Below are 27,460 nucleotides of genomic sequence, written 5' to 3'. Positions count from 1 at the left end.
GAGAGAGAGAGTGCATGACCAGGGTGGGTGGGTAGAGGAGGAGGGAAAAGCAGACTCCCGGGTAAGTGCAGAGCCTTACACAGGGTTCAGTCCCAGGCCCCAAGATCATGACCTGAACCAAAACCAAGAGTCAGATGCCTAACTGTCTGAGCCACCCAGGCACCTCTATGTGTGGATTTTTAACTGTGCAGGGGTGGGAGTCGATGTCTCAAAACCCCATGTTCCTTGTTCAAGGGCCAACTATATTTTAAAATGCACTAAATGACATTAAGAACATGATATAAGACATGAAAGGAAAAGATATATCTGAATTTCAAAACCTTAAATATGATGTCACAAAACTCAGGAAAGAATTAGAAGTAAAAGAAAAATAATTTCAGAAATGAAGATTAGACTAGAAAGAATATAGGAGCAAGTGAATAAGACATGTCATACACTAAGAAAAATAGAATCTAAAAAGGAAGGACGTTTTTAAAATCAAAAAGAAGGGGCACCTGGGTGGCTCAGTCAGTTAAGCATCTGCCTTCGGCTCAGGTCATGATCCCAGGGTCCTGGGTCTGAGCCCCACATCAGTCTCTCTGCTCAGTGGGGAGTCTGCTTCTCCCTCTTCTTCTGTGCTCTCTCCTCTGTTCTCTCTCTCTTGCTCTCTCTCTCTCTCAAATCAATAAAATCTTTTTAAAAATAAAATAAAAAAGAAATGAGGTAAAAAGGATTCAAGAGACATGGATAAATATTTTGGACAGAGATTGAACATATATATAATAGAAGTCTCTGAAGAAGAAAAAGCAAAGAACCAGAATGAATAATAAAAATAATAAAGAAAACTTTAATGAAACAAAAAGATGTTTCAAAATTATATACCACATACCTGAGACTGACCCAAAACAATAACTAAGACATAGTCTAGTAAAATTACAGGACTCTGATTTCGAACAAAACAAAATAAAACGAAGTTCTTTGGACTTCTAGACAGAAGAGCAAGTCACTTAAAAAAGAACAAAAATTGATGAATCACTAAATTCTACTCCTGAAACCAATATTATACTATATGTTAACTAACTAGAATTTAAATAAACATTTGGAAAAAAAATTCTCGTCAGACTCTTTAACAATAATAGTTTACGACAAAAGACAATTGAGTGATGTTATTATATTCAAGGGGGCAAAATGTGAACAAAGATTTTATAGCCCCCAAAAACTGACTTTCATATAAAAGGCATAGACAAACTATTATAAACATGAATGAATATAGGAAACGTCACTTCCATGAGCCCATCCTGAGGAATCAACTAGACAATGAGCTTTAGACAACCCCAATGACAGACATACGAACTAGTGGTGAATAGGTGTATGGACTTATTTCTGGACTCCCAATTCTTGTTCCATTGGTTTATATGTCTGTCCTTATGTCAGTCCCAAACTGTTTCGATTATTGTGGCTTTGCAGTAAGTCTTGAGATCAGGAAGCGTGAGTCCTCCAGCTTTGTTCTTTACCAGGATTACTTTGGAAATGATGATGTATCAATGTATTTTTCTTTGTTTTTTTTTTCCCTTGGAATTCTTCGAGCTTCTTGAATTCTAACATCTGAGTAGTGGGATTTCCAGAAAAAGTAAATAAAAGGAAGGCAATTACTAATGAAATAATTCAAGAAATGGTCCCAAAACTGAAAGACATGATTTTGTGGATGGAGAGGGCCCACCCAGTACCTACCACAATTGATGGAGAAATATCCACATAGGGAACATCATAGTAAATTGTTAGCTCATTTGGGACGAGATCCTAAAGGGCTTTCAAAAGGGGGTGAGAAAAAACAGTTTATATGGAAAGGCATCCACTTTCCCAAACTCTAGCATACATGGAGACTAAGAGACACAGAGCAAAGCCTGAAAACATGGGAAAGAAGAAGGGATGCAGGTTAGAATCCTGAATGCAAGCACACTCTCCCTTAACAGTGGGGGTGGAATGCAGACATTTCCATCAATGCCAGGTGGCCACCTTGTCCGGGAAAGCACTGGAAGATGTGCTCCACCAAAAAGAGGAAATAAAACAAGGAAGAGGAAACAGGGACTCCACCACAATCAAGATAATGAAGGGCACCCCCACAGTGATAGGGAAGAAAGATCCCAGGACAGCAGTGGGCTTGGCACTCATAGATTGCAATAGGAGAACAGAGGCTTCAAGGGCAATGCTTTAAGGGCAGGGAGGAAACCAAGAGGTTACCAGAGGTCTACGAATGTATCAACAGATTCAATTCACATAAGCAAGTTTTTGGAAATACAGATGCAAATACCGTAAGATCCAGCTGGAAGAATTGAAAGTGCTTGCCTCTGGGGAGGGAGAATTTTGGCAGGGGGAGAGAGGGAGTAAGGTGGGTTAGGGGTTTGCTCTTTTTCTTTATAAGCCATCTAGAACTATTTGACCTATATCTGTAGAATTTTGATAAAGAATAATTTTTTACGGGGCACCTGGGTGGCTCAGTCGTTAAGTGTCTGCCTTCGGCTCAGGTCATGGTCCCAGGGTCCTGGGATCGAGCCCCACATCAGGCTCCCTGCTCAGCAGGAAGCCTGCTTCTCCCTCTCCCACTCCCCCTGCTTGTATTCCTGCTCTCGCTGTCTCTCTCTCTGTCGAATAAATAAATAAAATCTTAAAAAAAAAAGAATAATTTTTTACATGAAAAAAGTAGTGGCAAGCATTAAATATGCAGTTATGTATAAGAGACTAAAGGAGGGCTAAAGCAGGGAAAAACATATAGGTTATGTGCTCGGCAGTGTAAATATAGCACAACTATTTTAAATGAGGAAAGAATAGAGAGTGTATATGCAAAAAATAAGGAATTGTTAACTGTTTTCAATAATGACATGGGTATGCTATTATTAGTATGCTATTCTGAGATGGTTGTGCATGTGTTATAGAAGAAACAAATGAATAATTGCAGAATACCCCAATTCTATCATCTCCTATGCCCCCTGAGAACGCCTGAGGATTTTTAGTATGGAATCAAGATATAAGTATAAATATAACATAGAAGAGGTTCCATTAAAACTCTGCAGTCTGAGGGGTGCTTGGGTGGCTCAGTGGGTTAATCGTCTGCCTTTGGCTCAGGTCATGATCCCACGGTCCTGGGATCGAGTCCCATATTGGAGCCTACTTCTCCCTCTGCCTCTCTCTCTCTCTCTCTCATGAATAAATAAAATCTTAAAAAAAATTCTGCAGTCTGAATTTTAATTGGACATACTCACTAGATCTGCCCACCAAAAAGCCTAGTTTTGCCCACTGAACAATGACCAAACGTAGCAATGACAACAAAGCTTCCTGGGGCCCAGACTGCATTCTTGTGATACCGTTTACCACTAAAAGAAGGACTTTTTGAAAAAAATACTGACTCGGGCGCCTGGGTGGCTCAGTTGGTTAAGCGACTGCCTTCGGCTCAGGTCATGATCCTGGAGTCCCAGGATCGAGTCCCGCATCGGGCTCCCTGCTCAGCAGGGAGTCTGCTTCTCCCTCTGACCATCTTCCCTCCCGTGCTCTCTATCTCTCATTCTCTCTCTATCAAATAAATAAATAAAATCTTAAAAGAAAAAAAAGAAAAAAATACTGACTCCAGGACTGAGCAGAAAAGGTAGATGAGTTTGGAATACCTTGACATAGCTTCGAGGAAGCTATCAAAGACTACTCATTACATGTCAAAAGGATTCAGGGAAAAAAAAAAAGGATTCAGGAGCCAACCTAAGAGGCTCCTACTAGTTAAAGACCAGACAAATGTGAGTTCAAATTTGAAGTGAATTTAAAACCATCATATATTTTTAAATCTATGAGTTCATTTTGATATTTTTAAAAATTAATTGATCACTTTTGGTAAATAAGAGGGAACAAATTTATTATCTTGAAAATAAGAAGGGGGGAGAAAAACAAACATTTATTCTGCCATTTCTACAGGACCTCAACCACTGAATAACCAAATAATGGGAGAGGAAGCATTTATTTATAAAAATGTTCCAACTAGTAATTGTAAAAGTAATGATGGAATTAGAATATCACCATTTTACAACTCCCAGTGAATTAATGGATCTAGACATTGAGCACCAATGACTCCTATCAACATCAAAAGAAAACAACCCAGACATAATATGTCTCCTGATAAAAGAACACATGACCTCTAGTCTTGCCAAAGGGATTGAACCTGAGTCTTATAAAGCCCGTGGGTCTAGCTTACAATTTTCAGGAAATACAAAAGACAGAGGAAGATGCTAAATCCTACCACTAGTATGAAATCAGCAAATCCAGACTGTGGGAAGCTTTACAGGTCAAACAACCCAGATGCTTCCATAAATAAATTTAAAAATGGGTGGAAAGAGGCCTATATGTTAAAAGTGAATTGAAAGATATATTGAAATTTTTAAGTGGGTGTAACTAAACTATAGGGTCCAAGGATGTACATGGGTGAAAAAACACTAACAATTCCTTATGAAAATAATTCTTTACATTTACATAATTTATAATTTATAAAAATTTGTAATTTATAATTCCTATAAATAATTATTCTTTATAAAGATAAAACTCAGAGTGGCAGTTACTTTTGGAGGGAAGATGGGATTATGGGCTACGGTGGGGCAAATAGAGGGGTTTCTGGGGTGTCTGGAAAAATCTGTCTTTCTTGATCTGGGTAGTGGTTACAAAGGTGTTTGCCTTATTATGATTCATTAAGTTATACACTCACTTTGTGTGGTTTTTCTGTATCTGTATATAATAGAAACAAAAGGTTAAAAGAGAATGAAGGAGAATCCCGTTAAGATAGAAGTCTAAACTATGGACTCTGAGAAACAAACTGAGGGTTCTAGAGGGGAGAGGGGTAGGGGGATGGGTTAGCCTGGTGATGGGTATTAAGGAGGGCATGTACTGAATGGAGCACTGGGTGTTATATGCAACAATGAATCATGGAACACTACATCAAAAACTAATGATGTAATGTATGGTAATTAACATAACATAATAAAAAAAAGAAAAGAAAAAAACCAATGATGTAATGTATGGTGATTAACATAACATAATAAAATAAATTTTTAAAAGATAGAATTCTAATATAGAAGGTTAAATGGGAAAAAAAAGTGCAGAATTATATTTACTCTATGGTTCAATTTTTTATGAAAAGTAGGGGAGGGGGCATATATATTCTCTGAACAGTCACCCAAGTTTAATAGTTATTACCTTAACAGGGATAGATATTTTACCATTTCTTTGCAATGTTTGACATATTGATTAATAGGGGAAAATCTAATAAATGATATATATATAGGAATATATATATGCACACATACACACATGCAAATATAGTTTTACTTTTTACTTTGAAATTATTTCAAGTTTACAAGAGTTCCTTGTAAAATATAAAGAACTTCTGTATATCCTTGACCCAGATTCATATTCATATTCCTTTTGGCTCATTTGTTCACTTTCTCTATTTGATAATTAGTTACAAATATCATGTCCCTTTACCTGTGAAAGCACTTCCAAGTATTTCCTAAAAATCAATGATATATATCCATATTTAATTTTTTAATATGGACATATATAATTATTAGCCTTGAAAACATACAGGGATTTTATGTCAAATTAGATAAGTATGTGAAAATGCTATTTTAAGCTGCAAAGAACCATTAAAAAAATGGATGTCTTTTCCACTTGATATGCCTTAAAGTAATTCATCACTTCTATCTGAAGTTTAAAGAAATTTGCCGTTATCGGAGTATATCCTCAGAATACACAAAATGAAGAAATAGTCAAAAGTTGCAATCATTTTCAGTATTTGCACTAAGCTTATTTGTAGTTTAATCTTAAGTTTTTTTAACTGCTAAATTCTTAATTATTCATTAATTTAATATTAGGGAAATTAGACATGAAGTTCTAGAGGGTGGCAGATATTTGAATAATGCTCCCATGTCTCTATCAAATCAGCTACAAAGTGAGAAATTAACGGGAGCACCTGGTTGTTGTTTTTTTTTTTTTCTTTTTTAGGTGGTGCTCAAACCCAATGTAAGTTATGTACAGAGGAATGTAAGTAAATAAAAATTGATTTCCTCAAAAAAAAACACGAAGACTTCATTTGGAAGATTTTAAAACACATAAACAATTTGTGGACTCTATCAGCTTTTTATAAAGAAGAATGAAACCTTCTTTAGAGTGTATAGATTGAAAATCTCCATAGTGCTTTTCAAAATTTTGACGTATCTGGGTTTGGTCTATTTTTGTGCAGAATGAGAGTATCTTGCCAGAAAATATAGGGCCTGTTTCCATACTTTGCACTAAATTAAGCTGCATTCAACACTGAAATTATTTGACAAGCTGGTCAATTCCAAAAAGCACAATAATAAAAATACTAGCTTCTAAAATGTTATACCAAAAACTGTTGCACTGAAACACCCAAACTCTGACCATGGACTAGAAGCTGTTCCCTAGGTTTGCATTTATAAATAAGGAGAATTAGCACCTGGGCAGACACTGGAAGAAGACTTCTCAGCCCCACCCTCCTTTCCTTGGGAAAATAAAGCTCTTTTTCTTTAGAATTGATTGTTTGGGATTACAAACAAGATGCAGTTCAATTATGGGTTGTAACACAGAGGAAATAAGATGCATTGGAGTTTAATGGAATCAGAGGGGGCTCTCTTGGGGAAGGATGGGGGTGAAGTTGGGAGATGCTTAAGGGAGAGGGTGCTTCTCCACCAGGTAGAAGGAGTTATGGTACCCCACCTCTGCCCGCAGGTGAGCGAGATGGAAGTGAACGGGCAGTTTGAGTCTGTGTGCGAATCGGTGTTCAGCGAGCTGGAGTCGCAGGCGGTGGAGGCGCTGGACCTGCCCATGCCCGGCTGCTTCCGCATGCGGAGCCACAGCTACGTGCGGGCCATTGAGAAGGGCTGCTCCCAGGACGACGAGTGTGTGTCCCTGAGGTCCTCCTCCCCACCGCGCACCACCACCACCGTGAGGACCATTCAGAGCAGCACCGGTGAGTGAGCAGAGCGGCTGTCCCCCCGGGCCCCCTGTGCCACCACAAGCCTGGCCTCCGAGCCCGAGGCTACAGAATGTCCCAAAAGACTGCCCCCGGTGTCCTCGCTGTTATTGCACAGTCGCCAGTAACATAATACCACCCATGCCCTACAAAGAATGGTTGTGCCTCCCTGCCTGCCTCTGTCCCCAGGCTCTGGCCACATGCACAGTCCTCCCTGCCTCCAAGTTCTGGCATCGACAGAGAAACTTCAACTACAGGTCCAGAAGGGACAGCACCGAAGAGGGGCGGGGTCTTTCCAGGATCCCCACACAGCAGCATCCTAGCAGCCAGCAAACTCATCCCACCAGCTCCTACCGGCCACGGTCAGGCTCTTTTAGGGGTGACCCTTAGGCAAATTGGTCACTGTGATTGCTGAGCGCCACACCGTGAGAATGCCTTTTATTTTTTTATTCCAAGATATCCACAAAATGACTATCCCAAAACACCTAAAATATCACTGTAAGAAAATAAGGAAGAAACAGATGATCCAGATATATTAATCGAACATCTTACGAGTTTTCTTTCATTATAACAAAGACAGATTTCACTATTTTAAAACCTTTTGTCATATGTATACAGCACCTCCTTTTCCCTCTAAAGTGCAGTTAGATTTATGCAGTTAAACTATGTTTTTATCAGATTTTAAGCAGAGAGGCACAGAAGAGCTTCGCTGGTTTCCATGACACTGAAACCTGCATGGGAATATAGCCAGGGATTAGATCTGACTATGTGTGTGTGTTGGGTTTTTTTTTTTATATATATTTATAACATTTGGGTCCAAGAAGAAAATCCCCTCCATCTTAACTAGGCTTAACTGTATGACTGATTTCAGTATAGTTCCAACAGAGAGTAGTTCTACAAAAAGATCATCAAACCTCGAGTCATGGTAAATAATAATGAATCAATTAGAAGGAAAAGCCTGTGCCAGAATATTGCGGTATTCAATGTTAGTTCTAGGTGCATCAAATGCCAGTAATTATCATTGAGTCTAGAACTTCTGCAGGCTTGAGAAGTAATAGGTCCTCAAACCGGAGTTAAACTCCTACTAATTAGAGATATGGAATTGAGGTAGCAACTTGGAAGAAACCATTAGAGGTTAAACATGAGGAGTTCATTCCTGACCAGTGCAAACTAAGGTATCAGAATCAGGGAAAGGGATGCTTCTAGAGGGCTCCGCGGCTCTGCAAGGAGCCCAGCCACTCTGGCCTCGGCTGGCTGGCTCCAGCCAGATAGCGGATGTGCATTCTGTCTCACCAGGAAATTCTACAAGAACAGCCACAGATGAGGTTAACAAATAAGGTTGACTTATCAAATGAAAAACAAATTTTCAATCATCCATGGGCATATTTCTGTGTGTGTTTGTGTTCATGCAGTCAGTGTAATTTGAAGATCTGCCCTGTGCCTATAGCATATTGCTGTGTCTTACTGTTCCCCATATTCACCACCCCCACCCCGCCCTTTCCCAGTGTCTAGTCTGCCACTTGCTCTGACAGTCTCGCCGCCTACCAGCTGGTTTCCTGTGCTGAAATCGCTCATTAGATACACAGTATGCGCGTCCTCACCCAGGTGTGCGAGGGGAAGGAAAAGGGCCACCAGCTGACTCCTTCCCCCTCAAGGAGCAGTTCTGTGGATAAAGTGGCAAAAGACTCCTGATTGGCTTTTTTCTGCTCACCTCTCAGAGGATTTGTGCTTTTGTCAGTGAAGAGACAATTTACTTACACCTCCCACATCCGTTCTCGTGCTGTGTTCTTCACCCCACACACCAGGATGTCTGAGACCTTTCCCAGATACTCAGGGAGTTTCCTGGAGTTCAAACAATAGGGTTGCTAGATAAAATCCAGGGTGCCAGTTAAATAGGGAATTTCAGAGAGTCAGTAATTTTGTAGTGGGAGGATATCTCAAAGTTGCACAGGGTATACTTATGCTAGAAAATGATTTGTCCTGTTTGGAGTATTTGCTAAATCTGACAAGCCTATCAGAGAAGAGGAGTAGAATCTGGGAGGGTGTCCTGTGGTTGTTCCTTTTAGAATATAAATTGACCAGAGGGTCTTTAGCTGGGGGCCCTATGCGGGAGAACACACCAAAATAGAGAGAGGTAAATGAAAATACCAGAGGTGATTACATCACTCCTCAGGCTCCATGTGTCTCATCGTAAGTACTGGGCTACATCCACCTTCTTGCAGCTCTCAGGGTAGGAAAGCTCCACTCTTGGCTGCAGCTGCAGGAGGTCAGGGGCAGGAAGATGTGAGGAAGCATAAAATACCAGATTTTTGCACAGGGCAGCTGGTGACGTCACCTTGCCTCACACTAAACATGATAGATGATCTTTACAGTCATGGAAAAATTAACAAGTTAAGGACTAAACCATGGCAGTATCTTCTAAGTAAGCCCATCAGACATTTTATGAATGTGACCTTAAGAATTCTAATACCACCTTGGGTGCCTGGGCGGCTCAGATGGTTAAGCGTCTGCCTTCGGCTCAGGTCATGATCCCAGGGTCCTGGGATTAAGTCCCAAATCGGGCTCTCTGCTCAGCGGGGAGTCTGCTTCTCCCTCTGCCTCTCTCTGTCTCTTATGAATAAATAAACAAAATCTTTAAAAAAAAAAAGAATTCTAATACCACCTTGCAGTTTCTCTATGCCATAGATCTGTCCTTTTAAAAAGTCCTTACTTTATGATATAATAAGGTTCTCCATTCATTCTACCCCTCCCATTACTCCTGTGTGCTTTTCTCTCTTTCACACACACACTTTTCCTCTTCTCTCACAGGATCTCAGTACTCTCATATTAATTTTCTTCTTCTACTGGTTTCCTTACATTGAATCAAATAGAATTTCCTGTAGAAAACACAGAAAATCTACTTTCTCACACAACTTACAAATTTTTGAAAGAATATGCTCATTTGTAGAAATCAGAAAATTACTTTGCTCTAATTTTAAACATTTCCCCCATGTGTACAGGTCAGATTTGCATCCGTGTTCAGTAGGATGTGACGTAGATTTTTCCTTTTGCTTCTCTTCCTTTGCTCATTACTCTTGGATACTCACAGCCAATTCTCTTTTTCCTAAACTTCCCTTTGCCTGAAAAAAGTTCTTCCATTTTGTCAACTGCAGTTATTAGCTGTAACTTTTCCCCCACAACAATGCACATGCTGAGTCTTTGATTTTTGTTCTAATTGTTCAAAATTTCCACAAAATATATTAAGCTTTTCTCTTCCAGCCTTGTCCATTCTCCATATTAGCAAGATGAAATCATAAACAAAAATCCACATGTGTCTGTTACCACGTGAGAGTGTCATGAGGATGGGCTCAGCCCTAGGTGGCCCTAAGTGTCCCCTAGTGACGTGAGCAAGAATGGTGACTCGTCCTGGCAAATCAGGGCAAATTAGGAACTGAGTTAGAGAGTGACTTATAGTTCTGCTTCTCTTGCTTTATTGACTTTTTGGCTTGTGTAACTATGATAGAATCTTATATTCTCCAGCCTGTAATCTGCTTCCAGCACTCAGATATCTCTCCATCTAATAAATTCGACAAAGCTTTATATAAAACCACTGTACCCAGACTATTAAGCTAGGATTAGAGCTACTGTAGGAAAGTACAATTTAACAGTGGAGCAATTAACCTCAGGACTGAGAAAACAAGCACCCTTACTTCAGTTGCCTGAATATTTTAGGTAAAAGTGGAACTAGGTGCTGAAACTATAGCCACACGTCTACTTCCGAGTAGTGGATTAAACTTGCCTCATGTGGAATATACCAACCCAATTGTATGTGTTTAAGAAGAATTTTTCTTTTTACTTCCTACACTGAGCATCTAAGACCTATCAAAAGCATTAGCATGTTGTAGCTAAGACAGACAGACTTGTATCTGGTGAACAAGCAAAAACATTGTAAAATAATCATCAGTGGAGACAGCCATACAGATATAGACACACACTTGGTCAGAAAGGACAGAAAATAAGCCGTTTGTAGTGGTTACCCAGCAAGTAGTAGGTGAAAGACTCAGTGGGGGCGGAGAGAAATATTTTTAAATGAGCATTGCTTTTTATGATTTTAAAAGCCAATATAATGCTTGATTAAAATAATACTCTGACAGAAATTGGCAAACTATCATGATATAGAATTCTTCTTTTTTTAAGAAAAGCATTAATTTTGAAATTACAAGCTTTTCAAAGAAGCTTTATGTAACAATAACACAAATTGATAAAGAATAAGTAAGTTCATTTGCCATATTGTGGCTCTTAAAGTTTGGTGTATGCGCTCTACTCTTTTTTTTTATTAGGGGAAGCATTAAAAGTTGATGAAGTTAAACTGATCTTTCCTTCAAGAAGCCCCCAGAGGGGCACCTGGGTGGCTCAGTTGGTTGAGCAGCTGCTTTCAGCTAGGGTCATGATCCCAGGGTCCTGGGATCGAGCCCCACGTCAGGCTCCTTGCTTGGCAGGGAACCTGCTTCTCCCTCTGCCTCTCCCCCTGCTTGTGCTCGCTCTCTCTCTCCCCTCTCTGTGTCAAATAAATAAAATCTGAAAGAAAGAAACAGAGAAAGAGAAGAAATTGTAAACAAAAAAGAAAAAAAAATTTTTTAAGCCCCCAGACAGGTCAATGAGGCCCCAGGATAAAGCATCCCCTAGGCCAGCAGCCATTGTCCCCCAGCCAGTGAATCAGCACAGTGTATCCTCCTGGGTGTGGCTTGGGGCCACAGTAACACCAATATTTATACTTTTTTTGAACGAGATATATTCCCTTAAATTGAGACATGCTCTTCCGTAATCCTACTTCACAGTCTATCATTGCTGTCAACTCTGACCTACCTACTCGAATTCTTGCTCAGTTTAGCAAAAGCAGGTACCCTTTGATCAGCTGAGGTCAGGGCTCATGTGCCGAGAGTTCGCCCACTGGCTTGAGAACCCCCAATCAGCCATCCCATCCGGGATACCCAATCCAGGTACCTTCATGCACCCTACCTGCATGCCCCTTCAGTCCCATATACCCAGCTCCCCACCCACCCCCAATAACAAAAATCCTTAACACACAAGATCGTGAGCAGAAAAACATTAAGGCAATAATTTATATTTGCAATACACATAGTAGGCATTCAATAATGGAGGAAGAAAGGGGAGAGAAGATGCAAAAAAAAAAACTTGTTTTTATTGCAATATAATTGACATATTACACTGTGTAAGTTTAAGATGTGCTACCTGTTGATTTGATATGTTTATATATTGGAATGTGATTACCACCATAGCATTAGGTAACACAGTCTTCAAGTCACTTAATTATCATTTGTCTTTTGTGGTGAAAACATTTAAGATCTAGGGGCACCTGGGTGGCTCAGTTGTTAAGCGTCTGCTTTCAGCTCAGGTCATGATCTCAGGGTCCTGGGATCGAGCCCCTGCTCAGCGGGAAACCTGCTTCTCCCTCTCCCACTCCCCCTGCTTGTGTTCCCTCTCTTGCTATCTCTCTCTCTGTCAAATAAATAAATAAAATCTTTAAAAAAAACATTTAAGATCTAGTCTTTTAGCAACTTTGAAGTATATAATATACTATTGTAGACTATAATCACAATGCTATGCATCAAATCTCCACAACGTATTCATCTGCTAACTGCAAGTTTGTGCTTTTGACCAACATCTCAATTCCCCCACCATCCCCAGCCCCTGTAACCACTATTCTACATTTACCACTAGTTCAGCCTTTTTAGATTCCACATATATGTGATATCATATATATTTGTCTTTATGTGACTTATTTGGCTTAGCATAATGCCCTCAGGGTCCCATCCATGTTGTCAAAATGGCAGGATTTCCTTCTTTCTCGTGGCTGAATAATATTCTACTATATATATAAACCCCATCTTCTTCATTCATCGATTGATGGACTTAGGTTGCTTCCATATCGTGGCTACTGTTAATAACAAACAGCAGAAAAATTCTTACATACCTCACAAACTGCACGTTTGATGATTGGATAATCAAGATAACTTTCCTAGGAAAATAGCGTTGCTACTAAAACAAGTTGAATCATAAAATATTAGCAGAAGAAACTTCTACATCATCTAGTCTGAGGGTCTACAAACTACCATCTATGGGCCAAATCCAACCCTCCACCTATTTTTGTAAAGTTTTATTGGCACAAAGCCACACTTATTTGCTTACATATTGTCTATAGTTGCTTTCACTCTTTAACAGTAGAATTGAGTAGTTGTTGCAGAAAACCAAAACTGTTTACTATCTGAGCCTTTATTGAAAAAGGTTACCACCCCTGATCTAATCCACTGACCCCCACTTTATTTTTTTTTAAAGATTTTATTCATTTATTTGACAGAGAGAGACACAGCGAGAGAGGGAACACAAGCAGGGGGAGTGGGAGAGGGAGAAGCAGGCTTCCTGCAGAGCAGGGAGCCCCATGTGGGGCTTGATCCCAGGACCCTGGGATCATGACCTGAGCTGAAGGCAGACGCTTAATGACTGAGCCACCCAGGCGCCCCAACTGACCCCCATTTTAAGATAAGAAAACTAAGGTGGGCTTCTGTCGGGAGGCAAAGTCAGAATAAAACCCCCTGATCTCCCAGCCCTTTTGCTTGTTTGGGTCCCAGCTCTTGAAGTTATTTATTGCATGATTGTAAAGTTAATCTGAACTCATTTTCTTCATGTGTAAAATGAAATTAGAGTGTTGCTTCTCTTGCCAGCGTTAATGACCATTTTTGGAGCATCCTTAGAGTTCAGAGAAAGCACACTTCTTTCTACGAGACACTAATTCAATTAATAGGTTGTTTTTATAAAGCAGTGAAGAAAAGGTTCAGAAGTCCAAGGGGACAGACAGCAGCCAGAAGTGTTTTGAACAAAGAGCCTTTCTTTTCTATTCAAGATAAGATCAAGTAATAAATAATCAGATATTGCCTGGACTGGTTCCTTGTTCCGCTGCTAATGAGGTTCCCTTCCTTGAAATTCTCCAACCATCCAAGTAAAACTTGAGACCAGCCACTTACCCCCATCTGAGGAGGCAAAAAAAAAAAAAGCAAGATTGTGGCACAACCTTATGCCTCTTATGAGGTCACTTGTCTGGGTTTTTATATCTGAGAAAACTGACAGTGGTAACTTTTGGAAGAATTTTGGCTATAACCTTTCCTTTCTTCTGTGGGACACTTGAGTTGGAATTCCTCTGTATTCTAGTAGAAATAGTATGAAATCATAAGATGCAAAAGTCTTACTAGATAGAGAAAGAAACAAAGTCTGAGGAACTTCTTAGGCTTTCATCTCCTCCAGTTGTTTTGCTGTATATAAATCACCTCTAAGGGGTGCCTGGGTGGCTCAGTTGGTTAAGCAGCTGCCTTCAGCTCAGGTCATGATCTCAGGGTCTGGGATCAAGCTCTGCACTCAGAGGGGAGTCTTCTCCTTCTTCCTCTGACCCTCCCCCTGCTTGTGCATTCTCTTGTGCTCTCTCTCAAATAAATAAAATCTTAAAAAAAAAAAAAATCACCTCTCAGGAATAGAGTGGCAAACTTCGAGATGTTGTGCTATATAGACAGTCCTAAAGTCCACCTTTGCCCATATAAGGTGTTGTCACATGGCCAATTGTGAAGGGGCTCCAAGGTTTTCTGGCCATTAGGGTTAATGTGAGGTTCAAATCAATAAGGAAGTAATAAATCAATAAGGATGATTATTAAATCATCAGTAAGTATTATGTAAATTACACATTAAAATGCCTCTATCTGGCTTTGATTTTAGATCTCTCAATCTGGCTTACTTCATTAACAATGATAATGGCTAACCTTTTAGCACATGCTATTTGATAAGCACTTTGAACCAGCTGCATAGACTCTCTTGTGTAATCGTAATGAATATTCTAGGACATGTAATATATTATCATTCTCATCATACAAAAAAAATTAAGGCTGGAGCGCCTAGGTGGCTCAGTCGTTGAGCATCTGCCTTCGGCTCAGGTCATGATCCCAGGGTCCTGGGATCGAGCCCCGCATCGGGCTCCCTGCTCAGTGGGGAGACTGCTTCTCCCTCTCCCACTCCCCCTGCTTGTGTTCCCTCTCTCGCTGTGTCTCTCTCTGTCAAATAAATAAATAAAATCTTAAAAAAAAAAATTAAGGCTTATGAAGTTTACACAACTTGAGCAAGGCCTTACCCCTAGTGAATTACAGAGTGGACTCTTAAATTCTCTTTACTGATCAATGAATGTTTAGTATAGTATACCTTGAAATAATTTAATACAAATCTGTCTGTGATCTAGAAGCTCTTCTTTCATTCTTTCTTCCCACAAATTTTTATTTAGCTCCTGCCATGTTTGAAACTTGTGTCTTCCTTAAATTTTTCTTTAAAAAGAAAAAAAAAAACTCTCTTTTTTTTAAAAAAAACTTTTGTCCATGTATTATTGACATGGTTTTTCATGTTGGTTTGTCTAAATGTGAAACATCTGTTTAAAGTTAAAGATGTGGGGAAAAAAATAAATAAAGTTAAAGGTGTAGGGACACCTGGGCAGCTCAGTGGGTTAAGCATCTGCCTTCAGCTCAGGTCATGATCCCAGGATCCTGGGATCAAATCCCGCATCAGGCTCCCTGCTGAGTGGGGAGCCTGCTTCTCCCTCCACCTGCTGCTCCCCCTGCTTATGCACTCTCATTCTCTTTCCCTCTGACAAATAAATAAATAAAATCTTTTTAAAATAAATAAAGTTAAAGATGTAAAAAAATAGGAGAGGTGGCTCAAGATGGCAGCATAGGAAGATCCTGACCTCATCTCCTCACACGGACACAACAAATGTACAAGTACATATGGTGAAGTACCCTCTGGAAAACACCTGAAAACTACCTGAACAAGCTCCTCCACAACAAAGTATAAAAGAGCTATGTCAAGACCAGCTGGAGAGGCAGAGATGCAATCCTGCAAAAAACCCACCTCTGGTGCAGCAGTTTAGTGGGAAAAGATATTACAAATATTGAACTTCTCCCTGAGGAGCAAGGGATTTGTGCTCTACATCAGGCGTCCCAACCTTGAGACCTGCACTGGAGAGATGAGCCCCAAAAAGTCTGGTTTTGAAAACGAATGGGTGCACTTCCAGGAAAGCCATTAGGCTGTAGGGAATGGAGACTCCACTCTTAAAGGGTTCGCTTGCAGACTCCTTCACCCCAGGATCCAGTATAGAAGTAGCAGTTCATAAAGTAACTGTACAATATAGGAAGGAAATTTATTTGCTACTCTTAAAGCACCTGCTAGAAAAACAGGAGCCTGTTGGGACTCTCTCCAGGGACAGAGATGCTGGCAGTCAGTATTTTTGGTATTCTCCCTCTATCTTGCAAGCGTGGGCACTGGCAGGGGCCATTTTTTTCACTCTCCTCTAGCCTGCTAGCCCTGACATATGTGTCCCATCCTTGCACACCACTCCAGCATGACCACATCTAAGCCAGACAGCTGAGAGCCCTGGCCCTGAGCACTACACCACCACAGCACTGCCATAGTTGGTCAGTGCATGCATCCCAGACAGGGGACATCCCTTCAGCACCTGGCTCCAGTGGCCAAGGGGGATTGCATTTTGGACCCTATGGGTCTGAAACAACTGGAGAAACAGTTCTAGGCAGGCTTCCACCCCCAGGGCACTGCACCAACAATAACTGAAACACACCCCCAGTCCTTCTGTGAAAAAGGCCTATCTACTTGACCTGCAGCTTCAGCCTGACAGGCATGCTTCCACACATCTAGAAACTATGGAAGTGCTCTCAGGGAATGTAGACTGAGGAATACCATCTTTGAGCTCTCACTTGGCCTTGCTATAGCTTACTAGTACTGCCGAGAAAAAAACTCATACACTCAGAGTCCAGAGTTTTCTACTGTCACTAAGGGGACACCTCCAGATCACTGGGTCTGGAGGCCAGCAGGGTCTATGATTGCTGTCCCACGGGACCGTGTATATTTGTCTACCTTAAAATCTGCTGCCTGAGGGTCCACCTCCAATCAGCCTGAGACTAGGTGCTGACTGAAATCCCTCCCTCTGGAGCACTCACAGATCTTGGCACACCCTCAACAACTGGGGCCTATCAAGAAAAAAGGCTGCTTAGACAATCACAGAGTTTCTAGAGACAGCCAGGAGCTAGAGCACGGTTATAGGATAGGATTTATCTCCTACACAAGGCCACTCCTGTAAGACTGAGAGAGAGAGAGCTGTTTCGCCTAATACACAATAACAAACAGAGCTTCAAGCAAAATGAGGAGACAGGGGAATATGTTCCAAATCAAATAAGATGAAGTCTCAGAAAAAAATTAAGGAAATGGAGGTAATTAATATTGCCTAATAAACAGTTCAGAGTAATGTTCATAAAGATGCTCATGAAACTGAGGCAAAGAATTGGTGAACACAACAGAGATAGAAATATAAGAAAGTACTAAACAAGTCACAAGACTAAAGAACACAATAACCAGGGCACCTGGGGGGCTCAGTTGGTTAAGCAACTGCCTTCAGCTCAGGTCATGATCCTGGAGTCCCGGGATCGAGTCCCACATCGGGCTCTCTGCTCGGCAGGGAGTCTGCTTCTCCCTCTGACCTTCTTCCTTCTCGTGCTCTCTATCTCTCTTATTCTCTCTCTCTCAAATAAATAAATAAATCTTAAAAAAAAAAAGAACACAATAACCAAACTGAAAAACACACTAGAGAGGTTCAACAGCAGACTAGATTAAGCACAAGATAGAATCCATGAGCTAAAAGACAGGGCAGTGGAACTCACCCAAACAGAATAGCAAAAAGAAGAAACGCACCAAAAGGTCAAGACAGTTTAAGAGACCTACAGGAAAACATCAAGTGGAATATTTGCATTATAGGGTTTCCAGAAGGAGAAGAGAGAAAGGGAAAGAAAATTTATTTGAAGAAATAATGGTTGAAAATTTCCCTAACCTAGGAAAGGAAGCAGACATCCAGATCTAGGAAGCCCAAAGAGTTCTAACAAGATGAACCCAAAGAGACCCACACCAAGGCAAATTATAATTGTCAAAAGTTAAGGATAATGAGATAAGGGGCACCTGGGTGGCTCAGTCGTTAAGCGTCTGCCTTCGGCTCAGGTCATGGTCCCAGGGTCCTGGGATCGAGCCCCGCATCAGGCTCCCTGCTCAGCGGGAAGCCTGCTTCTCCCTCTCCCACTCCCCCTGCTTGTGTTCCCTCTCTCTCTGTGTCTCTCTCTGTCAAATAAATAAATAAAATCTTTAAAAAAAAAAAAGGATAATGAGATGATCTTAAAAGCAGCAAGAGAAAATCAGCTTGTTATGTACAAGGAAACCCCCATAAGACCATCAGATTTCTCAGCAGAAACTGCAGGCCAGAAGAAGGTGGCATAATATATTCAAAGTACTGAAAGGAAAAAACTTTCAACCAAGAATACTCTACCAAACGAGGTTATCATTCAGAAGTGAAGGAAGGAGAAACAGCTTTTCAGACAAACAAAAAGGAGTTAATGATAAATTTTTAAAGGAGCTCTTTAAGCTGAAAAGGGAGGCACTAATTAGTAACAAGAAAAAAATATCACAGTGAAAACCTCACTAGTAAAATTAAATATATAGTAAAGGCAGTGGGTAAAATGTGGGAGAGGTAAACCTGCTGTCAACTTTAAATACTTTGTTTTTTATATGGGCTGTTATATATGAGCCTCATGGTAACCACAAGCAAAAATTCATAATAAATACACAGAAGATAATGAGAATGGAATCTAAGCATAACATTATAGAAAGTCATCAAACCACAAGAGAATAAACCAAGAGAAGAAGAAAGGAACAGAGAACTACAAAACAGGGGGAAAAAAACAATTAAAATAGCAACAAGTATATACCTATCAATTATTACTTTAAATGTAAATGGACTAAATTCTCCCATTAAAAGAGTGACTGAATGGATTAAAAAAAAATGAGACCCATCTATATGCCACCTACAAGCAATTCAAGTCAGACATAAGGACACACACAGACTGAAACTGAAGGGACAGAAAAAGATAATTCAAGCAAATTGAAAACAAGAAAACAGAAGTAGCTGTACTGATACCAGACAAAAAAGGACTTTAAAGCAAAGACTGTAATAAAAGACAAAAATTGGCATTACATAATGATAAAGGGGTCAATTCAACAAGAAGACATAACACTCATAAATATTTAAGAACCCACCATGGGATCACTTAACTACATAAAGCAAATACTAACAGATGTAAATGGAGAAATAGACAACAATATAATGATAGTAGGTACTTAATACCCCACTTACATCAATGGATAGATCATCCAGACAGAAAATTAATAAGGAGGGGCCCCTGGGTGGCTCAATGGGTTAAGCGTCTGCCTTCGGCTCAGGTCACGATCTCAGGGTCCTGGGATCGAGCCCCATATGAGGCTCCCTGCTTAGTGGAGAGGCTGCTTTTCCCTCTTTCCCCCTGCTTGTGCTCACTTGCTCCCACTCTCTCTCTCTCTCAAGTAAATAAATAAAATTTTTTAAAAATTTTTTTAAAAAGAAAATTAATAAGGAAATACCGAACTCAAAAAACACATTAGTGCAAAGGGACTTAACAGATACATGCAGAACATTCCATCCAAAAGCAGAATACACATTCTTCACAAAAACACATGGAGCATTTTTCAGGACAGAGCATATGTTAGGCCACAAAACAAGTCTCAAGAAATATGAGAAGACTGAAATCATATCAAGCATCTTTTCCAACTACAATAGTATGAAACTAAAAATCAATTGCAAGAAAAAAATGGAAAAATCAAAAATATGTGGAGATTTTTTTCAAAACTATGTGGAGATTAAACAACATACTACTGAACTAAAAATGGGTCAAAGAAATAAAAGAAGAAATTTAAAAATTCCTTGAAACAAATGGAAATGGAAATACAACATTCCAGAATCTATGGGATACAGCAAAATTAGTTTTAAGAGGCAAGTTCATAGTGATGTAGACCTACCTCAAGAAACAAGAAAAATCTCAAATAAACAATCTAACTTTATACTGAAACAGAACTAGAAAAACAAATAAATGCTAAAATTAGTAGAAGGAAGGAAATAATAAAAAAAAATCAGAGTCTTTTCTAAAAAGAAAAAAACAATAAAATTAAGAGCTGGTTCTTTGAAAAGATTTTTTTTTTTTAATCAAGAAGCCTTTAGCTAGACTCACTAAGAATAGAAGCGAGAAGGCTCAAATAAAATCAGAAATGAAAGAAAGTTACAACTCATACCAAAGAAATACAAAGGATCATAAGAGACTACTGTGAACAATTATACACCAAACTGGACAATCTAAAAGAAGTGGATAATTCCTAGAAACTTACAGTCTTCCAAGACTGACTCATGAAAAAATAGAAAATCTGATAAAGCAATTACGGATTATGGATATTAAATCCATAATCAAAAAACTCTCAACAAATGAAAGTCCAGGACCCAACAGCTTCACTGGTGAATTCTACCAAACTTTCAAAGAAGATTTAATACCTATCCTTCTCAAACTCCTCTAAAAAATTGAAGAGGAGGCACCCCTTCCAAATTCATTCTATAAGGCCAGCATTACCTTGATACCAAAACCAGATAAAGACACCACAAAATAAGAATGTTATAAGCCAATATCCCTGATGAACATAAATGCAAAAATCCTCAAATATTAGCAAACCAAATTCAATATGATCAAATCGGATTTATTCTAGGGAGGCAAAGATGGTTCAACATCCACAAGTCAATCATCATGTACACCATATTAACAAAATGAAGGATAAAAAACCATATCTCAAATACAGAAAAAGCATTTGACAAAATTCAACATTCATTTATGATTAAAGAAAAAAAACTTCAACAAAGGGGTCTAGAAGGAACATACCTAAACATAATAAAGGCCATATATGACAAGCCTATAGCTAACATCATACTCAATGGGGAAGAGCTGAAACTTTTCCCTTAAGATCAGGAACAAGACAAGGATGCCCACTCTTGCCACTTTTTTTCAACATAGTATTGGAAGTCCTAGCCCAAGCAATTAAGGAAGGTGGGGGGGGAATGCATCCATTTTGGAAAGAAAGAAGTAAAACTATCACTACTTGCAGACAATATGATTTTACATACAGAAAAGTAATCCTAAAGACTCCACCAAAAAATGAAAAATGAATTCAATAAAGTTGCAGGATACAAAAATCAATATACAAAAATAGGTTGTATTTGTATACACTAACAAACTATTGCTAACAATTGTAATCTTTATAATTACATCAAAAAGAATAAAATACCTAGGAATAAAGTTAACCAAGGAGGTGAAAGACCTGGACTCTGAAAACTATAAGACACTGATGAGAGCAACTGAAGAAGATACAGATAACAGGAGATATTCCATGCTCATGGATTGGAAGAACTAATACTGTTAAAGAGTCCATATTACCCAAAGCAATCCCTATGAAATTTTCAATGGCATTTTTCACAGAAATAGAACAATCCTAAAATTTGTATGGAACAACAAGAGATCCCAAAGAGCCAAAGTAATCTTAAAAAAGAAGAACAAAGCTGGAGGCATCATGCTACCTGATTTCAAACTATACCTCAAAGTTATAGTGATCAAAACAGTATGGTATCAGCATAAAAACAGACACACAGATCACTAGAACAGAATAGAGAGCCCAGAAATAAATCCAGGCACATACAGTCAATTAATTTATTATATTCATATAATTTAACAAAGGAGGCAAGAACATACAGCAGGGAAAGGACAGACTCCAATAAATGGTGCTGGGAAAACTGAACAGCCACATGAAAAAGAATGAGACTGTACCACTATCTTACACCATATGCAAATATTAACTCAAAATGGATTAAAGACTCAAATGCAAGATGAGAAATCATGAAACTCCTAGAAGATAAGCTCCCTGACCTTGGTCTTAGTAATATCTTTTGGGATCTGACTCCAGAAGCAATAACAAAAGCAAAAATAAACAAATGGGACTATCAAACTAAAAAGTTTCTGCACAACTAAGGAAACCATCAACAAAATAAAAAGGCAACCTACTGAATGGGAGGTTGCAAATCACATATCTAAATAAATGGTTACTTTCCAAAATATATTTTAAAAACTCATATAGCTCAATAACCAAAAAAGGAAAAAAATCCAGTTTAAAAATGAGCAAATGATCTGAATAGACCATTTCCTAAAGAAGACACACAGATGGCCAACAGGTATATGAAAAGATGTTCACCATCACTAATCAGGGAAATGCAAATCAAAGCCACAATGAGCGATCACCTCACACCTGTCAGAATGGCTATTATTAATAAGACAAGAGGTGTTGGCAGGATGTGGAGGAAAGGAACCATTGTGCACTGTTGGTAGGAAAATAAGCTGATGCAACTACCTTGCAAAACAGTAGAGAGGTCTCCCCCAAAGTTAAAAATAGAACTACTATATGATCCAGCAATTCTACTTCTAAGTATTTAAAAAAAAAACAAAAATAGTAATTTGAAAAGATATATGTACCTCTGTGTTCATTGCAGCATTATTTATAATGAACCACATATGACACACACAATGGAACACTATCAGCTATAAAAAAATGAATTAAAGTTTGCCATTTGCAACAACATGAACGGATCTTGAGAGTATTACACTAAGTGAAGTCAGAAAGAGAAAGACAAATATGATTTCACCTATATCTGGAATCTAAAAAACAAAACAAATGAACAAAACAAAACTCATGGATACAGAGAACAGATTGGTGGTTGCCAGAGGGCAGGAAGTCTGGTGCGTCACAAAGAATGGGTGAAAGAGGAACACGTACAAGCTCCCGGTTATGTCAGGAGGTAATGTATGTTCAGCATGGGGACTATAGTCAATAATACTGTATTGCAAATTTGAAAGTTGCTGAGAAAGTAAATCTTGAAAGTTCTCATTACAAGACAAAAAAAGATGTAGAAGAAGTAGCAATTAAAATGGATAGTGTCCAACTCTTGATTTCAGCTCAGGTCATGATTTCAGGGTTGGGAGATGGAGCCCCATGTCGGGCTGGGTGTGGAGCCTGCTTAAGATTCTCCTTCCTCCTATACCTCTGTCCCTCCCCTCTCCCCTCTCTAAAAATGAATGAATGCATGAAAGAAATGGATAGAGAAAAAGCCTATGAAAAGTATTCTGGGTTGAAAATTCTGTATTATGTTTTCTCATTTTAACATTATGACAGATTTAGAAGATCAGATATTCAATCCCTTGATCTAGTTCTAGTGTTGTCAGACAGCACTGAATAGAAAAAAGAACTTTTGCCAACTCATGTAAACTGCTCTGCAAACTGAGTAGGTGGTAAATTCTGTGTTAAGGCTGATAAAATGAGCAGAGGTAGTATTTTTTTGCTTAGCCTAACAATAGTTATATGTCAATTTTATCTCAATAAAGCTGGACCAAAGTACTACAATAATGTAATGCTAATCTGACTGGTCTTTTGAATGAATTGTGATCATTCACAACTCACTTACAAAGGTCAATCAGAAAACAATTTAGAAAATCAGATTCCTCTAAAATGTGTATTTATTAAATGGGAAATTTCTCAAAAAAATTAATGACATGACAATATAGAACCTAACAATGCACTTCTTTATCTTTAGTTATAAAACAGTGTCCATGGAGGTATCATAAAGAAATTGCCATTTTTAAAAGCCTTTATAATAGTTCAGAGTTTTCTGATCCAATTCATATTAAACTTTAACAAATAGAGCAATGTAGTAGCTATTGAAAACCATATTGTAACTAATGCTGACAGTCGGATGACCCTACACAGTCACTTTCACGGCATTATTTAGCTCTAGGTGGTAAATCCAAGAGCAGAGGTTTTATGTTTGTCTATTACTCTTGCTACTGACATTCAGTTAAGCTTTCTGTACAACCTATAAATGCTGCCAAGTGTCTTTATTTAGAAACAGATCAAAATGAATAGTACCATAATTTTACTATATTGGCAAATAAGAAACAATCTTATATACATTGTAATGATGAGTCAATGATCATATAACTATTAGCATTCTGAAAGCTCTCTTTGCCATCTGCTGGTGTCTTACTGACAGACAAATTCTACCAACATATAAGTAGCTGGTAGAAAAAATTCAAAAAAGAAAAATTATCAGTATTTGAGAATTCTAATAACCTTTCATTTAACTTACAGAAGAAAAGAACTAGTCTAAATTATCTCTAAGAGTGTGAAAAACTCAAAATTTAGTTTTTACCCCTACAATATGTTATAGTTTTATGGTTTCAGGGGATACATAATATTACTAAAATTAACTTTGCTTAGCCAATTTCGTACTTTAGAGATATATCCCTGACAAGAGCTGTGATCAAGACAGAAATTCATGAATTTCTGGATAGGATTGTCATCTAGTCTCTCTTAAAGGCCAACCTTGCATTTCTTTTCCAGCTGATAGTCTTATTCTGTCACATATTCTCTCCCACAATTTTAAAATTTAAGGAAAATTGATGGGTCCATATCATCTACTGCTTTGCTTCGGAAAAATTTCTCTCTTCCAAAATGTTGATTATGGCCAAACAATCATAATGAGACAGTTTGTATCATTTTCAAAGAACTTCTTTCCATCAGCATTTTTAACTTTTTATTTCAAGATATAAATTTACAGGGGCTCCTGGGTGGCTCAGTGGGTTAGAGTCTGCCTTCGGCTCAGGTCATGATCCCAGGGTCCTGGGATCGAGCCCTGCATCAGGCTCTCTTCTCAGTGGGGAAGCCTGCTTCTCTCTCTCCCACTCCCCCTGCTTGTGTTCCCTCTCTCGCTGTGTCTCTCTCTCTGTCAAATAAATAAATAAAATCTTTTTAAAAAAAAAGTAACACAAACCTCCAGTTCTCACACAGAATTGTGTCATGAATATTTGTTGATAGTTGATTGATAGATAAAAATGTCGGATTGCCTCAGGAAATTTTCTGCCTCAATGAATGCTTACGTTTCTGGGATGATTCTAACACCTCCACAGAAGCAGAAAGTTCTTTTCTTTTTTCTCATACATCTGAAAATAAACCACTTCATTTTACAGTGAGTGGGATAGTCACATGTCTCCCCCACACTATCTTGAGAAATGAAGTTTCAATAATTTCTTATTTGGGGAAAGAATTTCTAGAAATGGGTGATAGCAAGAATCAAGGATACTGGTAAACATTAACTTCTACAAATAAAGGCCTCCACTTTATTCTCTGGCTGTTAATTCCACTTCATATTCTTTCTCCCCCTCCTTCCAGCCAAAGCCCCACAGAGGTTACAACCCTACCTTTTCCCTCTCCGTGTCTGTAAATAAGGAAATCATGCTAATAGTCCTGATGTGGTCTCAGAGCTCCGTTTCATCTATGGCACCTTGAAGCCCTCTTCAAAATTGTATATGTGTGTATGTACACCCAAACACATTGTTTAGAACTATGTCAAGAAATTGTACCCGGGGGGGGGGGGGGGGAGACTGAAAGGAAATGCACCAGAATATTACATGGTGGTTCTCATTGGCATTGAAACCCAAGATCTGGTTTCGGGTTTTCTTTATACCCTTTTTTCCAAATACTCTATAGTGAACTTGTTTTATTTTAATAAAAGAAACTTTATTTAAAAAAAAACACAGCTAACATTTCATGGTGAGGGCCCTGTTTGGAAAAAATAATACATCTCACATCAGCAGATCTTGTGATTTCACCCTTTGCCTTTTTGTTTTTGTAATTAAATGAAGTCTCTTGGTTTCTGTGGTTAAATTGGATAACTAAAGATGATCTCTGGAAAGACGCTGCTTTGTGATTGTTATTTATCTAAGCATATGATATCTCCTAGAAAGGAATTCTAAAACAATAAAGTATTAAAAAAAAAAAAATCCTCTTGTTTTCCCTGACTCTCATTGTGGTAGCAGGTGAGGTTTCTGCAGATTTTGCAGGGTTTTCTTTTCTCCCTTCCGATGTCAGAGGCAGTTAATTTGCAAACGACAGTTGCAGGTGGTTTGCAAGGAGAAGGGAGCGGAGGACAAAGGAATAAAGCTACATAAAACCAGCTTATGGCATCTTTAAAACGAGAAATCCATGCCTTTGTAGCTCTTACTCTGACAAAGCTCACCTCTCAGAGGCATGCTTTCAGCTTTTCCTTGTGTTCCAGCCAGAAAAGCTCCCCAAGCAATTATGGAGAGAAAAGATTTGTGCCGCGGCCGCAATCTCCTATAATAGTGTGGGCAGCCCACCTGTGTTGTCAGAAAGGCGAGAACCCTGTGGAAGGTAGACAAAGCGAAGTGCTGAATGGGACTGTGGAGTCATGGAAAACATTCATCATCATTGTTCACAAAGAAAGTGATGTTGACAAACTTGGACTAAAAAAGTCTGAGGAGCTCTCACCTCACGAGAAGTGTCAAAGCAACGAAACAAACGATAGTGCCTTTTGGGATTCTTGCAAACTTCAGCACAGCACTCTGGTGGAAACAGAGGTTTACTGCCTTAACTGGTGACATTTGTCGTTGCATCTGCCTTGCCTGCCTTTTCTTTGCTTCCCCTTTCTCTTGTTTCCAGAGAGAACTCAAAGGCACCTGGTCATTTCTCACCTATTCTCACAAGAGCTCTAGGGGAAACATTAGGAAAGGTGGACAGAGCCATGCTAACCGATTCTTTCTTGGCTCACGTAAGTTCTTCTGAAGCCTGAGAGCACACAGCATGAATGAGAGTCCAGAAACAAGGGACTGAGTTCCTTCATTCACATGGTCACCCTGCACGGACAAGAATGCTATAGGCTGGCGTCTCCCAGCCAAGGTCTTGTAGGACACACACTTCAGGAGCATTGTGAAGCCTTCATCTAAGGAATGAAAGAAAACGTCCATCTGCTTTGTCTGCTGAATTTTAAAACCTACATACACCAGGGGCTCCTGGGTGGCTCCATCGGTTAAGCATCTGACTCTTGATTTCAGCTCAGGTCATGATCTCAGGGGTCCTACATCAGGCTCTGCGCTTAGCAGGGAATCTGCTTCCCTCTCTCTCTCTCCCTCTGCCCCTCCCCCTGCTCATGCACTCTCTCTAAAATAAATCTTTTAAAAATAAAATAAAACCCATATACATCAGCTAATACTTTTATACCTGTTTGTAGATCTGTGGCATTCAAACTGAATATGTGTAACAGGAGGATTTCAAGAGATGATGAGCAATCATCAAGAGATGATGAGCAAACCAAAGCTTATTTCCTGCCTTGTGCCTTAGGGTTTTGCCATTAAACTTAATGATAATTATATGTGTTAATTCAGAGCCCGCCTTCTGGGGTTGTATCTCCATCCACTCATACACAACCTCTGGTTCTGTTTGGAAAACAATGGACTGTTTGAACCTGCGTGTAGTCTGTAATGATCCTTCCAAATATAACTCTTTTTGCTTTTAATTCCATAACGGGGAGGGCTTTAACTGTCTTAGAAAATCATGCATGGCTTTGTTTTA

At 39.1% G+C, this 27,460-nt stretch overlaps 1 protein-coding gene across 14 annotated transcripts in view; it reads left to right on the top strand.

The window, feature by feature from the left end:
* Positions 1 to 27,460, top strand: part of DLGAP1 (DLG associated protein 1) — a 306,524-nt gene that overhangs the window by 130,511 nt on the left and 148,553 nt on the right. For all 14 annotated transcript variants that reach the window (XM_088019672.1, XM_088019671.1, XM_088019683.1 and 11 more), the window contains one exon: positions 6,757 to 6,997. In XM_088019672.1, coding sequence (XP_087875798.1) covers positions 6,757 to 6,997 — 241 coding nt within the window. The remainder of the gene's footprint in view (positions 1 to 6,756; positions 6,998 to 27,460) is intronic.

This window comes from Eumetopias jubatus, unplaced genomic scaffold (assembly GCF_037043125.1).
Source record: "Eumetopias jubatus isolate StellerSeaLion01/CBP00866 unplaced genomic scaffold, mEumJub1_p1.0 scaffold_16, whole genome shotgun sequence".
Lineage (NCBI taxonomy): Eukaryota > Metazoa > Chordata > Mammalia > Carnivora > Otariidae > Eumetopias > Eumetopias jubatus.
The sequence above is the reverse complement of the archived record's forward strand: the minus strand, read 5'-3'. Positions and strand labels throughout refer to the sequence as shown.